The sequence below is a fragment of the Phyllosticta capitalensis genome (genome assembly GCF_038381095.1).
Source record: "Phyllosticta capitalensis strain CBS 128856 chromosome Unknown BKA78scaffold_3, whole genome shotgun sequence".
In the NCBI taxonomy this organism is placed as follows: domain Eukaryota; kingdom Fungi; phylum Ascomycota; class Dothideomycetes; order Botryosphaeriales; family Phyllostictaceae; genus Phyllosticta; species Phyllosticta capitalensis.
The window spans coordinates 69133-88176 of NW_027117441.1; the positions used below are offsets into that span (position 1 = coordinate 69133).

At 56.2% G+C, this 19044-nt stretch overlaps 9 protein-coding genes across 9 annotated transcripts; 5 read left to right on the plus strand and 4 right to left on the minus strand.

Moving 5' to 3' along the window:
* Positions 1-165: 165 nt before the first annotated feature.
* On the plus strand, positions 166-526 carry BKA78DRAFT_350590 (uncharacterized protein; the record flags this gene model as incomplete). The annotated part of the gene is made up of 2 exons (XM_066891025.1): positions 166-325; positions 375-526. The coding sequence occupies 2 exons, from the start codon at positions 166-168 to the stop codon at positions 524-526; spliced, it is 312 nt and encodes a 103-aa protein (XP_066746059.1).
* A 1193-nt stretch (positions 527-1719) lies between these two features.
* Positions 1720-3008, plus strand: BKA78DRAFT_293268 (aspartic peptidase domain-containing protein; the record flags this gene model as incomplete). Its single annotated transcript, XM_066886187.1, has 2 exons — positions 1720-2072; positions 2120-3008. The coding sequence occupies 2 exons, from the start codon at positions 1720-1722 to the stop codon at positions 3006-3008; spliced, it is 1242 nt and encodes a 413-aa protein (XP_066746060.1).
* Positions 3009-3485: 477 nt separating this feature from the next.
* Positions 3486-4109, minus strand: BKA78DRAFT_293269 (uncharacterized protein; the record flags this gene model as incomplete). Its single annotated transcript, XM_066886188.1, has 1 exon — positions 3486-4109. The coding sequence occupies one exon, from the start codon at positions 4107-4109 to the stop codon at positions 3486-3488; it is 624 nt and encodes a 207-aa protein (XP_066746061.1).
* Positions 4110-4512: 403 nt separating this feature from the next.
* BKA78DRAFT_240224 (uncharacterized protein) lies at positions 4513-5120 on the plus strand (the record flags this gene model as incomplete). Its single annotated transcript, XM_066883905.1, has 2 exons — positions 4513-4865; positions 4952-5120. Coding segments are annotated over 2 exons (522 nt in total), but the record flags the coding sequence as incomplete, so codon positions are not given.
* Positions 5121-5773: 653 nt separating this feature from the next.
* On the minus strand, positions 5774-7872 carry BKA78DRAFT_307841 (isoeugenol monooxygenase). Its single transcript, XM_066887898.1, has one exon. It carries the CDS (start codon positions 7495-7497, stop codon positions 5860-5862), a length of 1638 nt encoding a protein of 545 aa, XP_066746063.1. The 5' UTR covers positions 7498-7872; the 3' UTR covers positions 5774-5859.
* Positions 7873-8956: 1084 nt separating this feature from the next.
* Positions 8957-10380, minus strand: BKA78DRAFT_248440 (Nse4 C-terminal-domain-containing protein; the record flags this gene model as incomplete). Its single annotated transcript, XM_066884394.1, has 3 exons — positions 8957-9144; positions 9192-10079; positions 10128-10380. 3 exons carry the CDS (start codon positions 10378-10380, stop codon positions 8957-8959), a joined length of 1329 nt encoding a protein of 442 aa, XP_066746064.1.
* A 515-nt stretch (positions 10381-10895) lies between these two features.
* Positions 10896-14113, plus strand: BKA78DRAFT_307844 (kinase-like domain-containing protein). Its single transcript, XM_066887899.1, has 5 exons — positions 10896-10961; positions 11017-11103; positions 11154-12111; positions 12156-12248; positions 12295-14113. The coding sequence occupies exons 1-5, from the start codon at positions 10903-10905 to the stop codon at positions 13816-13818; spliced, it is 2721 nt and encodes a 906-aa protein (XP_066746065.1). The 5' UTR covers positions 10896-10902; the 3' UTR covers positions 13819-14113.
* A 1876-nt stretch (positions 14114-15989) lies between these two features.
* On the plus strand, positions 15990-17795 carry BKA78DRAFT_91540 (esterase). Its single transcript, XM_066893958.1, has 3 exons — positions 15990-16617; positions 16795-16899; positions 17024-17795. The coding sequence occupies exons 1-3, from the start codon at positions 16288-16290 to the stop codon at positions 17438-17440; spliced, it is 852 nt and encodes a 283-aa protein (XP_066746066.1). The 5' UTR covers positions 15990-16287; the 3' UTR covers positions 17441-17795.
* Positions 17796-18965, minus strand: BKA78DRAFT_91471 (mediator complex, subunit Med20). Its single transcript, XM_066893957.1, has 2 exons — positions 18914-18965; positions 17796-18856 (listed from the first exon to the last, which is right to left on the minus strand). Exons 1-2 carry the CDS (start codon positions 18928-18930, stop codon positions 18151-18153), a joined length of 723 nt encoding a protein of 240 aa, XP_066746067.1. The 5' UTR covers positions 18931-18965; the 3' UTR covers positions 17796-18150.
* Positions 18966-19044: the final 79 nt, after the last annotated feature.

Here is a 19044-nt window from a genome sequence, read left to right on the forward strand (position 1 = left end):
ATTATATCATTCTCCCACAGCTGTCAACTTACAAAATGTATAAAGCTCGCTTGTGGCATCGTACTTCTGTTCAGGTTTTCACATGCAACCACCAGCAACAATCTTCTAGGACCGCCCTACCCCTTCCAAAGCATTGACAAGCACAGCCAGTCTCAATCAACCAATATGGAAAATAGCTCTCCGCCAGACAGCAGCTACGGTTCACGAACTGGCAGCGCCGCAGACACAGCCTCGTACTCTGGAGCCACGCGTTACGGTAGCGGAACCACCAGCGGGCCCGGCTTTGGCAACAAGACAGGAAGCTTCCCGCCATCAGATAAGCACGGTATGCTCTTGAGCTTCGGCAAATGCAAACAGCGAGGTGACGCGCACAGATTCGGCTGTGGGGAAGTTGATGGAGAAAGCCGGTGGCGTGTTGAAGAACAGCAAGTTGGAAGCAAAGGGGCTCCACAAGCGCGAAGAGGCTGGGTTTGCACATGAAAAGAAGAATGACGTCGCGGCGTCCGGGGAAAATGACGCGAGCTAGGCCGTGGCCGGAACATTGCGCGATGAGGTGCTCACGACCGCTTGCGACAAACATTATCGTCGATTTGGCAAGTTCTCTGGCTCCATCTGAGAAAGACACAACGCTGGATGCTGCCAGCACAACTTGGGATTCCCTTCAGCTCGCACGAGGAGGTCTCGGTCCCGCTGGGCGAAACAAGATCCACGATCATTTCAAGAGAGCGCGAGACTTTAAGACACAGGTCATTCATGAAACAACACGTTTGTGCGGCAGAGTTCGACATGTCCGTTACCTCTCAGCGTTTTCATTGCCATCTCAATGATGGATTGGGCTTAATCCAATTCCTGGAATCAAATGATTTCTACAAAGTTTTGACGCGACTTCTCTCACCTGCATCACCAGAGTGGACTGTGCTGTCTATGGATGATGGTCTCACAGACAAGACATCGGCTTACTGAGTCGCCAAGGTAGGATTGCTCCATCTCAATCACTTGCCATGGTGCACGATTTCTGGCTAACCGCAGTGGTCTAGACTTACAGCCGTTGGTGTCGATTATGACTTGGGGGCTGTGAGCACAAGAACTCCCATGGAAAGTGTACTCAAATATGACAGGCGTTCAATATATCGATCCCAAGCCAAATCCCAGCGCAAAGGAACAACGTCTGCTTTCTCTCTCCACATGGATGGAAATTCCAACCTGGTGTTGGGTGCCGTGTGCCGAGGTCTGAAAGAAGCAGCAATTAGCATTCTCCTCGCAAGGAAAGTTTGCTCGAAAATCGCCTGGCACGAGACTTAGACGCGCGTAAGCAGTGCGGAGTACGAAGGCAGAGCTGGAATGCGGCGTCCTCAACTTCATCGTCCGCATAAAGACTACTTCATCCCTTTGTACCACCATGCCGGATCACAGAACGCCCGGTCCCAAATGCTCCAGCCAAACGCCCAATCAATTTATCCGACCAGCTTGTTCTTCCTATTCCCACTCCATGACGATGCTGATCCCTCGCTGAAACGGGCAATAGCGACGCGCAGTCGCTTCGCAGCCGGACAAAGTGACGTTTGGGTCTGGAAGCGTCGGTGCAACGTTTACAGCAGCAACCACGATGGATATATATCGTGAAGCTAGGTCATGGTTTTGCTGGCGGAGGCCGATCTTCCAAACTTGCCTATACCCAAACCTCTTTTCACTACCCGCAGGTCGATTTGGCAGTCCATTATGTTGAGTCGGATACTTGCCATTGCTATTCTTTGCGGCTGCGCCGTGGCCGCGCCGGTAGGGGTCGACACCTCTTTCACTAGCCACCAGGTCGCGCGCGGAGCAACTCGCAAAAATGGTCCTATTCGGATGGCAGATGCCTACCACAAGTTCAACGGAGTCATGCCTGTGGATGTCAAGGCTGCTTCTGGCAGGGCATATGCTGCGCTAGCCTCAGCTGGAACTGGGTCGCGATTCTACGTCCGCGATGTGGCTGCTGTCTCTGAGGACGACTACGACACTTTGTACCTGTCGCCCGTGACGGTTGGATCTAGTGTTATGCAACTGGTATTCGACACTGGGTCATCTGATCTGTAAGTCTATGAGACAAGCTCCTTTGCAATTCGCTAATACTGTGTAGCTGGGTCTTCTCGACTTTGATGCCTGCTGCGCAACAACTCGGCCAGGATCTCTACAACCCGTCGACAGGAACCGTCATGTCTGGTCTCACTTGGAGCATCACCTACGGCGACGGGAGCGCAGGCGCAGGTACTGTCTATGCCGACAAGGTCAACGTTGGCGGAGTCACTGCGACGCGCCAGGCCGTGGAGGCTGCAACAAGCGCTTCAAGCCTGTTCCTGCAAGACACTGCCAGCGATGGAGTGTTGGGTCTCGCATCTAGCGCTCTCAATTCGATCAAGCCGAAACAAGCAACCTTTTTCGACACTGTGAGGTCCCAGCTGGCCAAGCCCATTTTCACCACCAGCCTCAAAAGAAATGCGCCTGGATTCTTCACCTTTGGAACCTTCAACTCATCCCTTTACACTGGTGCCCTGACCTACACCAACGTAACGTCAACTTCGGCCCAGACCAAGGGATTTTGGGCGGTAAACATTACCGGATACTCTGTCGGAAAGAGCCCTGCTGTCGCCAAAGCCATCCCCGCGATTATCGACACTGGAACCACGCTGGCTTATGTGCCAAATGATGTCGCGGCGGCTTTCTACAACGCCGTGCCCGGCGCCAGCTACAGCTCGACGTATGGTGGCTACATCCTCCCGTGTTCCGCAACACCTCCCCCGTTCAATCTCACAATCGGCGGCGTCCCCCAAACCGTGCCCGGTATCTATCTCGTCTACGGCCCCGTTGATTATGACGGCAACTGTTTTGGAGGACTGCAGGCGAGCACTGGAATGCCGTTCAACGTGATTGGCGCCATCATCTTGAAGAGCCAGTTTGTGGTCTTTGACAACACGACGGCGCCAGGAAGGATTGGATTTGCGAGACAGCCCGGTGTCGTGTACAGCTAGGTGTGCATTCGTTTGTCGAGAAGCGATGTCGACACGATGTGAAGCAGATCAGGCGCATACCGCCTTGTTGTTTTTCTCACATCCACGCTGGACGTGAAGACCAAAATGCCAAGCATTCGAATACTTTGTGATGGTCTGACGACCACTTTACCGGTGACTTGCTCTGAAGACTGATTGAGAGGGCATTGACTTTGCATGTACAGAAGCTCTCGCCAAGAATGACTAACTCTTGGTTTGAATTGGATTCAAACTGCCAAGTGCTCGCACGCAATCCTCCCTGTCGAGCGTCTGTTTCTCTCAGCTTGCACCTCTTGAAGCGCAGTTATCGTCGGCCCCGTACAATATCGACCCAAAAGCGCTATCGTAATCCGACGACAGTCAGGTAGCTTTATGAGAAGCAATGCCTCTTTGCAAAGCAAGCACAACTGCCGGAAGTCATACGTCGTAAGCCTTGCGCCAAGGTTCACCTGAGGCATGTCATATTAATTGCATGGTTAGCAGGTCCTGCAGGGCCGTTTTGTTCGCCTGTTGTTTCTGGGCAAGCTGGTCGAAGAAGCCCATCCCTGCGACCATCACCCCGAGCGATTGGCTTTGACAATCACAAATTCCCGGAGCAACCCTGTAGCGAGTCAACCTAGTTTCGACCACTAAGCACGCACTGTCCGCAACCTCTCCTGCGGGCTTGGAGCCAATCGAGCTCGCTCGCCCTCGCACAAACGTCGTCAGTGGCCTCGGTAAAGCTTGTTGGGGACAAGGAGGTTTCCCGAAGCGCACGGTTTGAATTTCCCCAGGACCTCTGCCCTGCCGCGCGGATGGGTGAAGGTCGCAACCTGGCATGCTGAAACGGGACTCACAGGGAATGCGAGTTACGTCGTGCTGCTGCGCGGTCGGGAGGGTGGGTTGAGAGAGGAGTCGTCTTGGTCTTCTTGATAACCCCAATCCCCCTTCTCCTCCACCAACAGCCTCGTCGCGAGCAGAGGCGACCTGCTTACTACCTTTTCTTCTAATATCGTCTTGTTGAGATCGACGTCGGCGTCCTCTCTCGGTGTGCGTCGTCCTCCGCTCGACCATGGAGTATGCGCCGTCAGCGCGACGGTGCATGTCGGTCGTCATCCTCATTTCGTTCCTGGCCTTTGTCGTACTGCTGCTCAAAGTGGGGACGCGGTTCCGCATGCGCCGGATCGGATGGGATGACAACTTTGCTCTTCTCTCGTTCATAGCGAGCGTCCCTACCTCTGCCGTCATTTCTATGCGTGGGTGTTGGCCGCCGTCCGTCGTCATGAGTCGCAGTTGCTGAAGAGCACGCAGAAGCCGAGCACGGCATGGGATACCGTTCAGACCAACTGTCGCCGGACGACCTTCGCGCCCAAGCTCTCTAGTAAGTGCATCATCACAGCTCTCTCACCCAGCAATGGCGTTCTCAAAACTTGCCCCTCCTGTTTACGAATACGCAACGGCTAAGCAACGAACGCCTCGGGCACACAGTTTCTGGCTGGCGCTCTGGCTCTACATCATCGCATTAGGCTTCGCCAAACTCTCCATCCTGGCGCAGTACCTGCGCATCTTCATCGGGCGGCGCACCACCATCGTCACCAAGCTCTTCATGTGGGTCGTCGCCCTGTACAGCGTGCAGGGCATCTGCGTCGCCATCTTCCAGTGCCATCCCGTCCACTACTACTGGACCCGCTCCGGCCGCGGCCGCTGCCTGGAGATTGAGCCGTACTACTATCTCTATTGTGGATGCAATATTTTTCTCGGCCTGGCTATTGTCGTTATCCCTATACCGGCGCTGAATGAGCTGCGCCTGCCGCTGTCGCAGAAGTTGGGGTTGTTGGGGGTTTTTATTCTGGGTGGTTTGTAAGTATTGCGGTTCCCCCCTTCGCACCCCACCCCTCAAAACCCAACCGCCAGCAAACTGGCACAACTAACACCCCTCCTCACAGCGCATGCGCCATGTCCGTTGTGCGCCTCTACTCCGTCGTCAAAGCCGTACAAACGAACGACGTGTCCTACGCCAACCCGTGGCCGGCCATGTGGAGCATGGTCGAACTCCAAGTCTGCCTAATGTGCGCCTGCCTCCCCTCGCTGCGCCCGCTGCTGGCACAATTCTTCTCGCGGCCAGGCAGCAGCAACGGCCGCGGCGGCGGCACGACGGGGCAGCGCTCGACGCCGCTCAACAAGAGCCTGTTTACGCCGACGCCGCTGCAGGCGCTGGACGAGACGCCCGACATCCACGACCCTAGCGGCTATGGCGGCGGCGGCCAGGAGCTGCGGGGCCAGGTGCTGCAGTTTGAGACGCTGGATAGCCCGCTGGAGAGTGAGGGGAAGCCGCTCGAGCAGAAGGGTTTGTTGACGTATGTGAGGGAGGTGCGGGTGCCGGAGAGGGTGCGGTTGAGTGGCGATGCGTTGGGCGGGAGGAGGGGGAGTGCTTGATTGATGGATGATGGGGTGTAATAGGTGGGGGTGGGGTTTTTGTGTTGTTTTTTTGGTCTTTGGATAGCATAGATACCCATAAAGCGAAATTATTCTCCCGGTTGCTGATGTCTTTGAAAGGGGGGTTGGCCTGTGGTGTGTGAGGCTTATTGGCCACGCATAATGTGTCGGTATCTTCTAGGAAGGTTTCCTATGCAGTGAATCGGACCAGATACTGCTGATTCTCATTACGTGTCGACTAATTCAGTGCGCCAAATACAAGAGTAACTACACCAACGAGGAACACTGCAGTTTTTGGAACTGGAATCACAATTGATGCAACCAACTCACTTCAAAAGGTTCTCCACGGCAGGAAAAAGGCAAAGTTTCCCAAACCTCCCCAACGACACAAACGCCAAACCATCTCCACCATCCCCACTCAAGCAAACGGCTCCAACGCCCCCTTCCCGCTAATCCTCACCTCCCCCACCTCCCTCACCAAACTCGCCATCTCGCCCAACCGCTCCGCCTCGACCCAATTACCATGAATCTGGCTCTTGACATGAAACGGCAGCTGCACAACCGCAATGGGGCGCTCAAAATCCCTGGTATCCAGCACCACCAAGTCATTGCGGTTCGCCGCGCGCCGCTCGACCATGGCCATGACCCAGCCGTCGGCCTCGGGGGCGTCGGCGCTGCGCGGGATGAAGACGGGCTCCTGGACGAGCGAGTCGTCGCCGGCGTAGAAGTAGCGCGTCGTGTTCGACGCGTGGCTGTGCATGGCCAGCGCGTTGAGGCCGTGGAAGAGGTTCTTGCCGCCGGCGGCCGCGTCGGGGAGGAACACGCACAGGAAGACGGTGCCGTAGGCGGTTGTCATGACGCGCTCGTCGATGCGCGGGAACTCGCTGGGCAGGTCGAGGATGACGGCGGGGTCTGCAATGGTGCTGCCGCTGGGCTGCGCGAGATCCAGCTCCCACCGCACAAAGTCGGCTTTGGCGTCTGCTGCGGGCATTGTGCCGTCGTCGGGCGGGAAGAAGGGGAACGCGTTGTCGTGGACGCGCGACGACTCGACCATGATCTTGCCGGAGGACTCCCATGCGCCGCCCGTGTGGATCGGCATGCAGTTGCGCCACGCGTAGGAGCGGTATTCGCCCTCTTTCCAGCCGGCGACGGCGGCCGCCGTCTTGCGTCGCGGCACGACGATGAAGGTGGCGGGCAGCCGGTAGTCCCAGGCCCAGTGCTGCTTGCCCTGCTTCATGCGGTCGACGCTGGCTTCAAAGGGCCACAGGAGCAGGACGAGGAAGTTCTTGGTGATGGCCGAGTCGTGGATGAGGGCGGGCCACGGCGCCTCGATCCATTGCTCGTCGTGCTTGTTGCCGTGCTTGTCCAGGTGGTAGACGACGATATCCTTGGAGGCGAGCCCTTTGGCCTCGTAGCCGAAGACGACGAGTTCTTCCGTGTACGGGTCGACCTTGGGGTGCGCAGTGAAGGTTTTCGACTGGACGTTTTGCTTCTCGAACGGGTCGTAGCCGCGCGTCTCCAGCGTGTGCGGGTCGACGGCGTAGGGGAGGGCGCCCTCCTTCAGCGCGAGCAAGTGGTCGGTCCAGTGGACGAGATTGGTGTTGGCCGTCGAGTCGACGGCAGCGCGCACACAGGGGTGGTGCGTAAAGGGGTTGCGGTAGAGGCCAAACAGGGCCTTGTTTGCCTTGCGCTCCAGCTTGTAGCGCTCCGTCTCAATATAGCGCATCTTCATGTCGACGCGGCCGTCCTTGACCCTGAACGCCTGGATGCTCCCGTCGCCGTCCAGGGGTACGTTGTCCGGGTGAGGGGGCACAAAGGGGTCGCACATGACGCGGTAAAACGTGCCGCTGATTTCCTTTGGAATCTCTCCCATGACGACGAGGTCTCCGATTTCGCCTTCCAGCCGGCATGGCAAGTTGGAGCCGGTCAGGTCGAGCGCAACCGGCCATTTCGACGTCAACCCGTAGAGCGCGTCATCCTTTGCGTCGACATGACCGTTTTTGCTCGGGCGAACAGGAATGTCGGCGGCAGGCATTGGATCTGACGAGGCGGGCATGATCAGGCAGGCAAGATGTTCCGCAACTCAAAAGTTTAGAGTGTGGTTTGTGTGTCGAAAGGGGCAGGTCTGTCGGGACGACACAATTCTGCGTCAACAGCGGTCCAGCTGCAATTTAAACTGCCTCCGCTTCTGCCCTCCCCAATCTTGCAGTCGTCTGTCAAACTAGTTGGATCAACAGGGAGCAGTCGGCTCGGAAAGGGAGCGAGGATTGCTCCGAATGGCCGCATAATGGACGCTAAACCTCCACTTAGAGAAGAGGAATTACCATCGCGGACGAATCATCAGGGGGAAATACCACAAAAAGGTAGGCTTGGGAGCGAGGGACCAGGAAAGCAGCTCGACGGAATGGATTGATATGCAGGTGCGCTGGCTAGCGGCCGGATTGTGACAAGACCATCGATGCGTGACGCCACAGGCGGTGGTGGCTTTCATGTGGGGTAGCAGCATCTGCGCAAGGATGTGGTGGATCTGATGCGGGGAAACCCAAAATCAGGGGAACTTTTTCGATGGCCCCCACAGCGCGGTACGTGGGGATAAGGTTCTTGTTCACAACATCGTCACCTGCGAACGAGGCATTAGCTGGTGGTGTGGTTTGGAGAGGGGGTCCCACTTGCACATTTTGATTCCTTTCGACCGAAATGCGGCTACTGCGTGTTCAGAGTGCCGAACGACCGGCTCCTAGAGAAATCAGCGGCAACGGCAATGGGATTCGACATTGTACCTTAACTGGTCTTTTGCAGCTATGCACTTCTGATGTCCTGTTTGATTTGGTCTTGAGGTGGTTTAAGCGAGCCACAAAGTTCATATTCTTGGGAAGCTGGTGCTTACGAAACAAAATCACCTTTTACCTACCGCACTACAGCTAAGCGAGTCTGCAGTCAAAGTAGCGAGACGCAGCTTCTCTGTTTCCTGCCCCTGTTCTAGTCGTTGACCCCAAGCCCGAATTTCTGCTGCAAACCTCAGAATGTGGGGAGCGGGTCGCGCCGTGTGGGGATGGGGCAGCGGATGTGGCTGACTGACGCATCGGGGCTCAGGCACCACAAGGGGCGAGCAAGCAATGTGGAGGTCAGTAGATGGTGGAGACAATTGCTGTAGTACACACTTGATGAAGTTGAGCCGTCGGCGGCTTGCGTTCGAAAATTTGTTCAGTCTGTCTTGTCAAGTGTATCGACAGGATGGGAAGATGGAAAATGCTGAACAAAGGTACATGTACCGTTACGCCAGAGAGACATGATTCTTCCTAGAGGTATCGAACTGACAGACCGAACGCCCGTGAAAGCACCCACCGTGATATGCGCCAAACCATACATCCGATCTACTCCAACACGTGGTACTTACATGTACTGGACGGCCTTTCCTCAATCAGCCGTCAGGAAGAGGAATGATGTGGATATCAATCGAATCTGAGCCGAGCCCAAACGCTGACACCGCTGATTTCCGAAGAATGTTGAAAAAATCAGCCGTACCAACCACGCACCGTGCGCGCTGGCTGCTCCTCTTGTCTATGCGGAATCAAGGGCTCGCGGATATCGAAACCACGGATGAGTTTCCTCCACGTTGGAACGTCGAGAGTGAAGATGGCCTGGTACTTTCGGACTCCGCCACTTCCCTCCTGCTCGCTGCGTTCACTTCTCTCCATGGGGCCTGGCAGACGTTAGCAAGAGAATGGTTGGCTTGGCAGGCACGATGACGCTTACAGATTGTTGGATACCCATCTTTATCGTGGCGAATATTGACCTGGCCCTCCTTGATGAGGAAACAGATGTGGAAAATATTCTCAACTGACTGGCCGTATGAGTGGGGATTGATGAAGAACTCAAATAGGTTCAAATTGGCCTCCTGGTCCACAAGCACAAGACCATGCTTCTCCATAATCTCTGGCGCTTTCTCTTCGACAAGTTCTTCGGGTAGCTCTTCGGCCTCTGCCTCAAAGGCCTCAGTCCGGGACCTAAGGACGTCAATAAGCCGGTTTCTAATTTTCCCAGCTGCAGACATGGCACTGTTGTTGTCGTTGCGCTGGATGTCTTCAGGCTCAAGGGATTGAGGACGCTTTGCCTGCGAAGCATCGACGCGAAGACGGCCACGCCGTTGAGTCGTCTGCGTCGGACGAACGCGCTTCTGCACTGAAAGTGGTCCAAGAAGAAAACCTGGCGCAGGAGGTCTCTGGTTGTGACAGAAGCAAGCTTGCTCTCCCAGCACGTCCCAAGCATAGGCATCACCGCTTTCTTCTTGCTCTTGCTCATCATCACTGTCATTATGATTGAGCCTCGCAGCCTGTCTACGCGCATGTGCTTGGGTGGAAAGAGGCTGAATATCTGCGTTCTCGTCCCGGTTACCGCCAGACTGCATGAAAGTGATGCACTTGGATACAAATTCGTCAATGTCGATTCCGGCTGAATTGTCACCCATAACGAGCTGGGTGGTCTTTCTCAGTGTCAATTCACTTGCTTGGATCATCAAGCGCGAGTCCAGGGTGGCGTCCGACGTCTGCTTCACTCTGCCAAAGGTGCGGTTGGCACGGTCGACGAATTCATCGAGCTTGGTTGTGCCATTCTCAGCCAAAATCTCGTCGCGCGACTCTGATTGCTGTTAGTGACGGACGCCTTGGAGGAACCGTGTAGACTCACCATTAAAGTCGCGTTGAAGGTTACGCTGCTCCTCGCGCAACCTGCGCCTCTCCTCTGGATCCTGTTCGGGGTCGTAGAATTCTGTGCCGGTGATGGAATCTCCATTTTGGATCGGAGCAGTTGACGCGTCGCGCGCGCTTCTGTCTCTGTCCTGCAGTCTCCTACGCTTGTTGGGCCTTGGCGTCTGGTTTTCCTCCGAGGTTGGAGTGGGAAACGTGGTTGGAGAGCGAGCGCGGCCTTTGCCTTTGTCCATTGTAAGGCGCGGGCTCGACATTGGGTCCCCAGAATTTTCCTTGTCTGACGATGAGCCGGCCGACGGCGAGAAGGCCGAGCGAGTAGAGCGTGCTGGCCTCCGCGCAGTTGAGCTGGGCTCGCCCGGCGGGGTAGGATCTCGATAGATGGATGATTGCGAGGGCGACTTGGAAGGGTTGATAGAAGTGTTGAGGCGAGCCATGGTGGTGGCTAGTGGGACAAGTCGAGGGAAGGGTCTAGGCGGCAAACGACAAACGGAAAGACGAAACCGGGCGTCGACAATGGAAAATGTAAGAGCGATGACGACGAGCCACCAGCGACGACAACAACGACGTAGGTTGGAGGTGAGGTGTGTTGTGGAAGAAGGGAGACGCGCCAAACTATCGCGCGCGTCGCGGTCGTGGTGATTGGGTGTCACTGATCACGTTGATTTGGGTTCGCCGGGTGCCCGGCCGGTGCCGACGCCCTGGTCTGACTTGACCGTAGCTCCAAGCTTCAACAACATCACCACCCTCTCCACACCATGGAGCCCTTCTCCTTTGCCAGCTCATCTGCCCTTGAGCTGCCCGTCCACGTCAGGATGTCTGTCTCCAGCTCGGCCTGTTTACCGCGCACAGGGAAGCTGACAACACGCCAGAAACAACCTCGACGGCCACCAAAAACCAATACCCTTCTCGACCCTGCTCAAGAATCCCGAATTGAGGCATACTGGATCAAATCTTAGGTCGGCTTCCCAGGAAACTCCACTGCAGCTTCCCCTCTGACTCTGCGCAGCCCGCACTCGGAATTGTTCGTCACCGCGCAGCTATGGGCCGACAGCAAGCCGCTCACCGTTGCCGTCCAGACCAGCTACAAGTCATTCAAGTCGGGCAGACTTTGGAACGAGTGGCTGACTCTCCCCATCGACTACTCGACCATCCCTCAGTCCTCCCAGCTCGCTCTGACAGTATGGGATCTTTCCCCAACCGGCGGTGAAGACTCGCAGTTTCACGCAATACCATTTGGCGGATCAACAATACCCTTGTTCGACAAAGACAACACCCTCCAAAAGGGACGGCAGCGATGTCGCATTCACCGTCACCGCGCAGCAGACGGTCTGTCGTCTTCAACTACTCCGTACATAATACCAGCCCGTCGACGTACCCGGCGCCATGGAAAGCCTGCCGAAGAGGTTGACGAGGGTCTTACGGAAATGGAGAGGCTCGAGGTGCTGATGAAGAAGCATGAGATGGGAGAGATTCCAGAGAATCGATGGCTGGACCAGATGGTGTTTCGCAAAATGGAGCAGCTGGAACGCAACACATTTCGCACAAGACCAAAGGCAGGCAGACAGGCAGCCGCATCCAAGGACGGAGAGGACGACGAGAGCGATGACGACGTTTTGGACGACGAAAAGTTTTTTTTGTACATTGAGTTTCCCCGTTTCGACCACCCCATCGTTTTCACCGACAGCGAATACCCCGCGCCGCCTATTTCGACCCTGCAATCATCCTCTCTTTCCGACATTCGTCTCAAACCACCCCCAGAAGTCTCGTTTGGCCCAGGAATCAATGCCGATGGTAGCGTCTATGGAGACCCCGACGCTGGCCGGCTCATTCGAATATACGATCCAGAGGTCGGCATCCGCGACAATCCCGCAGAAAGCAAGCACAGAAGATTGGTACGCAACCACCGGACCGGAGTGATGGATCGCGACATGAAGCCCAACGCCAAAGCCCGAGACGAGTTGAATGTGAGTGTGCCCCTTTGATTCACAAGTGAGTACTGACCCTTCAGGTAATCATGTCCTATGGACCCACACACGAATTGAGTGCCGATGACAAAGACATGGTGTGGAAGTTTAGGCATCATTTGACTCGAGACAAGAGGGTACGTGCTGTAAATTTGGTCGTCGTCCCACAGCTAACCTCCATAGGCTTTGACAAAATTCGTCAAATCAGTCTCTTGGAATGAGCCAGCTGAAGCACGACAAGCCGTCCAGCTGCTATCCAAATGGGCCGAGGTTGATGTCGATGACGCTTTGGAGCTGCTTGGCCCTACCTTTGACCATCCCGCAGTCCGATCTTTTGCTGTGGACCGACTGCGAAAGGCTGACGATGATGAGCTGCAAATGTACCTGCTTCAGCTTGTGCAGGCATTGAAGTTTGAGCCAGTCCAACCAGAGTCAGATGCCGAGTCTGCAGGAGACTCGTCTCTTGCGCGATTCCTCATCACCAGGGCAGCCAACAATCTGCAGCTCGGAAACTTCTTTCACTGGTATCTCATGGTTGAATGCGACGACCGCAGCCCAGAACAAGGTTCCGAGCATCGCCAGCTGTTCGCCAAGGTAGATTACGACTTTATGACTACGCTCATGGAAATGTCAGAGGGCCCGGCCCGGCGGAAGATTCTCCTCAGGCAGGCTGAGCTGATTACCGTGTTGTCAAAAATCTCCAAAGAGATTCGGTTCTCACGAGAAGACCGACCGCGGAAAATCGAACGCTTGAAGCACTTTTTGGCAGACCCAAAAAACGACCTTGTCCACATTGACCCTCCGCTACCACTTCCCCTAGACCCATCCGTCGAAGTAGTCGGCTGCTTCCCCGACGACTGCAACGTCTTCAAATCTTCCTTGTACCCGCTCCTCATCAACTTCAAAACGACGATAGGGGCCAAGTACCCCGTAATCTTCAAGACGGGCGACGACCTCCGTCAAGACCAGCTCGTCATCCAAATCATCACGCTCATGGACCGGCTGCTGCGGCAAGAGAATCTCGACCTCAAGCTGTCACCCTACCGCATCCTGGCAACATCAACATCGGCCGGCCTGGTGCAATTCGTGCCATCAACCTCGCTGGCCGCCGCCGTCACCAAGTACAAGGGCCAAGGCAGCATCCTCTCGTACCTGCGCGCCAACAACCCGGACGAATCGGCGCCTCTGGGCGTGCGCAAAGAGGCCATGGACACGTACGTCAAGTCGTGCGCCGGCTACTGCGTGATAACGTACCTCCTCGGCGTGGGCGACCGGCACCTGGACAACCTGCTGCTCGCGCCCTCGGGGCACTTCTTCCACGCCGACTTCGGCTACATCCTGGGCCGCGACCCGAAACCCTTCGCGCCGCTCATGAAGCTCGACAACCTCATGATCGCCGGCATGGGCGGGCCCTCGTCGCCCAACTACGCATCCTTCAAGACCTACTGCTTCACGGCCTACTCGACGCTGCGCAAGCAGAGCTCGCTCATCCTCAATTTGTTTTCGCTCATGCGCGAGGCCAACGTCCCCGACATCCGCATTGAGCGCGACAAGGCCGTGTGGAAGGTCCAGGAGCGCATGTGTCTGGATGTCGGCGAGGAGGAGGCGATTCGCCATTTTGAGGCCCTCATTCAGGATAGCGTCAGTGCGGTCATGCCGGTTGTGATTGATCGGCTGCATGGCTTGGTGCAGAATTGGAGGGCGTAGAGACGCGGTTGGACGTGCATGTATGGAAATGATACCCGTTTTTTTCGTCGTTGTTTTGAAACGAGCGCGTGGGCCTTGTCGTCGCTGTGTGGCCATCATTCGTACTTGCTCTCGCGCACGCCGTGTTGGTCTACATACTAGGAAATCTTCAAGACCATTAGGTGTCTGGCGGCTGCGGAAATGAGACCTTACCTATCCATGAACCACCCCAAGTCCGATCTAGCATCGAGTCTGCGGAGCGTGGCCAAGTACCCCTCGAACAATAGTGCCCTACACATGCACAAAAATAATGTCCATTTTACCCGTCAACATCACGAATTTACCGGCCCAGCCAAGCCGGGATACCCGACCGTCCACCTATCTCCTCACCTAGTTAGGTAGGCCCGGGCCGACACGAGGACGGACGACAACGGACAACGAGAGCTCATCCCGTGTCCGCCAACCTTAACCGCAACCCCCCTACCCCCCACGCCGTTCGCCCTCCGTGGTCTTTTGATCCACCAATCCACTGGTGCCACCGATTGTGCTGTTCACCGGTTCATTCACCGCTTCTGCTGCCTTGTGGACTTTGGGGTGAGAATAGAAAACAGAGGCCGAGGAAAGGAGAAGAACGCGGAAAGGGCAGACAAGTACGGAAGAAAAACGGATGGCGGATAGCCGATAATACGATGTCTTCAGTGGCTCTCAAAGCAAGCCACTCATCGTAATGATAGAAGCTTAACTTGATGGCTGCTGGCTGATGCAGATTGGGAGCGCAGAGATAAGTACCTACAGTACGTCGCAAAAAATGAAAACAGGAGAGAAGTGGACAAGCCGTTGCGGAATCCGCTGTACGATAAGCATATTACTCTCGTAGGCAGACACAAGTACCTACGATGCAATGATACCAACCATCACGGCATCATGTAGCAGCGGATAACCCTTCGCATCTGTATACACATACATACACTCTTTCGGGGCGGTAGTAGACAGACAGCCAGCCGGCTGGGCGTTCGGTTGTCCGTTTTACCTTTCCTAACCGACACGCGAGCGACTGCCTCTCACCATTTTTGTTTTGGGCCGTTGCTCGCTCGGCTATACACATGTGCCATCCATGGAACCAACGTCAGGATACGATACGCGTGATCGACCTTAGCCGGACATGCATGACATGGCCCACACATCCACTGGATACACACGTCCTGACGTCCATACCCACCGCCGTCTGCATCATCCTCCCAACCCCCGAAAATAGTAGTAAGCTTAAACCGAGTACATATATAGCCAAGAACAACAACGAGCGTCGATCCCTAGCATTCTCGCGGTCCATTGACAAACAGCGGGGCCAGAGCACCGCTGCGACCACCGATGTCAACATGCCGTCAGCCGTGCTCTTAATTTTATGCTTTTTGTCTCTTGACTTTTTGCTTTGCGCCGCCGTCTTGCTCGACGAGATCAAGCTGCGCTCATTGGATTGGCAAGAGGACGACTAGTAGCTTTTGTGCATAACCACCATCCTATTTCGTCCGTGCCGTCGCTTTTTCCCCTGCTGCTGCTAGCTAGCTGGCGGCTGGATAAATAGATGGACGCGCTGTCTATACCATGCATACGAAGCGGAAGTGCGGTCAAGGCATGACCACCACTACAGACACTGGCGAGCGAGCGAGCGAGCATCAGCAACCCAACCCAGCCGTATGTAATTCGCAGTGGTGTGTGGTGTGGGAGTTTTTCCATCAATCCACGCACGTCGACCCCACCAACCGCCGCCGCCGCCGACGACGACACCACAGAGCGCTGCCGGCGCTTGTAGCTACCTTTTCATTCTTCTTCTCCGCTAGCTCGCTCGCTCGCTCAGCTGGCTCCTCGGCTCGCGTCCGCCGTACATGCGTATAAAAGCCGGCGGGCAAAAGCAAAAGCGGCCCCAAAAGATCTATTCGATCAAAGCGCTCGTGCTCGTTGTGTATATTCCCTAGGTACCTACCTACTACTGTGCGGACACACGAGACCATCTCTCATCTCAGGCCGACCAAAACGCCCAAAACCAAAACGCCAAAACCAAACCTCGTATTGTACAAACACCGTCCGTGCGCGCTGGACACGCGCTCCTCTCATTTCAACCACCCGACGCTCCTCCAAAAAGATCACGCCTTGCAACAAAAGGCCGGCTACCTGCGACGGCAGGGTGTGGGGCAGCCGTTCGCTTCGCTCGCTTCGCAGGCTTCGCAGACGCCCGTTCTGCCCCGTATAGCGCACTTGGTGGTCGGGCGAGGCTTGGCTCTCCGTGTTTGGTCGCGGGAGACCTGACCGGCGCGAACCTAAGGGGGGGGGTGGACCGTCCCGAAGCCTTGGGGTGGAGTGCTGGCTGTACATAAGGGCTTTTTCTTTGCTTGTTGGACGACGACGACGAAGACGACGACGACGAGCGGATTGAAAAAGGGACGGACAAGGAAAAGAGCAGGAAAACACCACCACAACCCCTCCACCAGCAAAATGCGCCTCCCCCTCCTGACGCCCCTCCTCACCCTCCCTATCCTCCCACTCACGCTCGCCGCCCCCCTCACCCCGCGCGCCTCCTCCTCCTCCTCCCTCCCGGCCTACTTCCTGCTCGCGGGCGACTCGACAACGGCAACGCAATCCGACAACGGCGGGGGGTGGGGCGACGGGTTCCTGAACACGACGCTGCAGGGAGGCGCTGCGGGGAAGAACTACGGCCACAACGGCGCCACGACGGTTAGTTTCCGCGAGGACGGCGATTGGGACGAGGTGTTGGGGGATGTCAAGGATAAGAAGGGGGCGTATGAGGTGTGGGTTACGGTGCAGGTATGTGTGTTTGTTTTTTTCTTTGGGGGGCGGGGGTGGTTTTGCGGGGAGGGTGTGTTTTGGGGGAGGGGATGGGATGGATGGATGCGTGGATAGAAGGTTGGGATGGAAAGATGATTAAAGAGAGGGAGGAGGGGAGTTGGCGAGGTAGACTGGATGATGCTGACACCAAGGCAGTTCGGGCACAACGACCAGAAAGAGGAAAAGGGCATTTCCATCGACCAGTACAAGGCGAACCTCAAGCAGTTTGCGCAGGACGTCAAGGACGCGGGCGGGAACCCAGTGAGTAGCAGCGACGAGCTCCCCCTTTCCACCCCACCCTCCCAACTGTTCTCCACGGCGGCAGCAGCAGCAGCAGCAGCAGCAACTACCGCCACACACACAGCGCTGACCAGTGGCACGTCAGATCCTCGTGACGCCGCTCTCGCGGCGCAGCTTCAGCTCGGGCAAAGTAAAGGAGGACTTGGCGGAGCAGCGGACGGCCACGCTGGCGGTGGCGTCTGACGCGGGCGTCTTGGCGCTCGACCTCAACCAGGCGTCGGTCGACTACCTGAACGCCATTGGCGAGGACAACGCGCACCGGTACAACCTCGACAGCGACGACGACACGCACCTGAACGTGGCCGGCAGCGTCGTGTTTGGCAACATGGTGTCGTGGTTGATGAACAAGAGCGACCAGGGCACCGAGTTGGGCCAGTGGACCAAGCCCGAGGACAAGATCCAGACGGCGTTTGAGAAGGGGACGTTTTACTATCCGGGCGAGAGCTTGAGGAGGAGGGCGTTTGAGTGGATCAAGAACTTGAAGTGGTTTTTCGAGTCGTAGATGAGGATGCCCAAGACTGTTGCGCAAAGAGGAAATATCGAAGAGACGGCTGTACTGGAGTTTTCAACCAGGAACAGACTTACAGCAGACATGCTCGGCAGGCACTGAGAGATCCGAGTAGCTCATTCAGAAACAAGACTACATCATCTCAATGGGGGAAATCTCGGAATCCAAACCAAAGGCTTTCGTCTGAATCAGCACATGGTGTCGACTTGGCGCCGCGCACCTACTTGCATCCTTAGGCGGCTGGCCGACGTCGATGTTCCATTGCCACTCAGAAAGTCTAGCCTTCGGTTTCCGCTTCGGCTAGAAAGGCGAGAGACGATGAGACAGGGTCTCGGTAACTGATGCAGGGTCCAGGCAGGATTTGCCGAATGCTCATCAACCTACCTAGCTCAACAGTATGTGCCGCTTATGACGTCTAGAGAAATGATACAGCCAGCGTCCTAAGCTGGTTCGAGAGTTTTTGGCCAATCCCGGCGCAAAAGCAGCCCTGGAAATGTACCCGGAAACCATGGGCTACGGCCCACATCTGTACATGCTGCAGACTCGATGGCAAGAAATCCGGAAGCTGTAGATACAAAAGATCGGCCAGATTGCGTCAAATGCGCAACAGGCTCATGGAGTTCAGCGCCGAGGTCGAGATACTCGTTGGGTGCAGTCTGACGCGAGCCTTGGTAAAGATGCACATGGCTCCCACCGGTAAGGGCTTATTTCTGCAAGTGCAGGACCTCGCACCAAAGCTGGGCCTCGTCAAAGGAAGGGTTGTCGTTCTTGCTGGCGTCGCGCGACGATATAAATTCCTTGGCATTCGGTACATCGAACTTGGACCAGATTTCTCGGACGCGGGCCTGCTTGGCTTCAAAATCTTGCTGCGCTTGTCCGGCGGTCTCGCTCTTTACCGCAGCGTCTTCCTCGGATTTGCCGGCGGTTTGAATGCAAATTATGGTGCCTCTTGTGAGCATCTGGCCGCGTATTTCGCGCAACTCACCCATCCGGACAGTGCAATCGCCAACGGTGTAGGATGTGCCACCGGTCAACTGGGATCCCATTCTATACATCCATAGTGCGCCGAACTTGAGATTGAGCAGGCTGCTATACGGCTCCATTTGTTGGGGCGGAATGGCAATGATGGTTCCATTGGGATCTCCGACTGCTGCCGCATTTGATTGAGCTCCATTGGGCGCCGTCTTTGGTCCTACAATGTGTACGAAAGCGCTTTCGGGATAGTGGCTGAGGAAGAGGACGTGCTGCAGGGCCGGGGGAGACTTGTCGGTGGTGGAGGATGGCGTCGAGCGGAAAAGACGATGGTGCAGCTGGAAGAGACCAGAAGGGATGGGATCGTAGGCGCGAATAAAGCGATCAACGAGGCTGGACAGCGCAGGGGCACTGGGAGCTGCGGGGATGAAGTAAATGCTGGAGGTTGGGTTAGCAGAGTGGTTGATGCGGTGGGGGACTCGGGGAGCAGCGCACGCAGTGACTTGAGACATGCTGGAGGAGGTAGAGATGAAACCCGGGTGAGCTCAGTGTAGGACGGAGATGGTTGAATGCGAGGTCGTGATGCATTTATGGCGGCGGCGGCGGGCGGGCTTGGCGGGGATGAC

Bases quoted from the DNA above. Each gene is read 5' to 3' on its own strand.
- BKA78DRAFT_307844 (XM_066887899.1), top strand. From the start codon at position 10,903: ATGGAGCCCTTCTCCTTTGCCAGCTCATCTGCCCTTGAGCTGCCCGTC. The intron at 10,962-11,016 runs GTCTGTCTCCAG...ACAACACGCCAG, and splicing joins CTGCCCGTCCACGTCAGGAT to AAACAACCTCGACGGCCACC. The intron at 12,112-12,155 runs GTGAGTGTGCCC...CTGACCCTTCAG, and splicing joins AAGCCCGAGACGAGTTGAAT to GTAATCATGTCCTATGGACC.
- BKA78DRAFT_307841 (XM_066887898.1), bottom strand. From the start codon at position 7,497: ATGCCCGCCTCGTCAGATCCAATGCCTGCCGCCGACATTCCTGTTCGC.
- BKA78DRAFT_91540 (XM_066893958.1), top strand. From the start codon at position 16,288: ATGCGCCTCCCCCTCCTGACGCCCCTCCTCACCCTCCCTATCCTCCCA. The intron at 16,618-16,794 runs GTATGTGTGTTT...ACACCAAGGCAG, and splicing joins AGGTGTGGGTTACGGTGCAG to TTCGGGCACAACGACCAGAA. The intron at 16,900-17,023 runs GTGAGTAGCAGC...GTGGCACGTCAG, and splicing joins AGGACGCGGGCGGGAACCCA to ATCCTCGTGACGCCGCTCTC.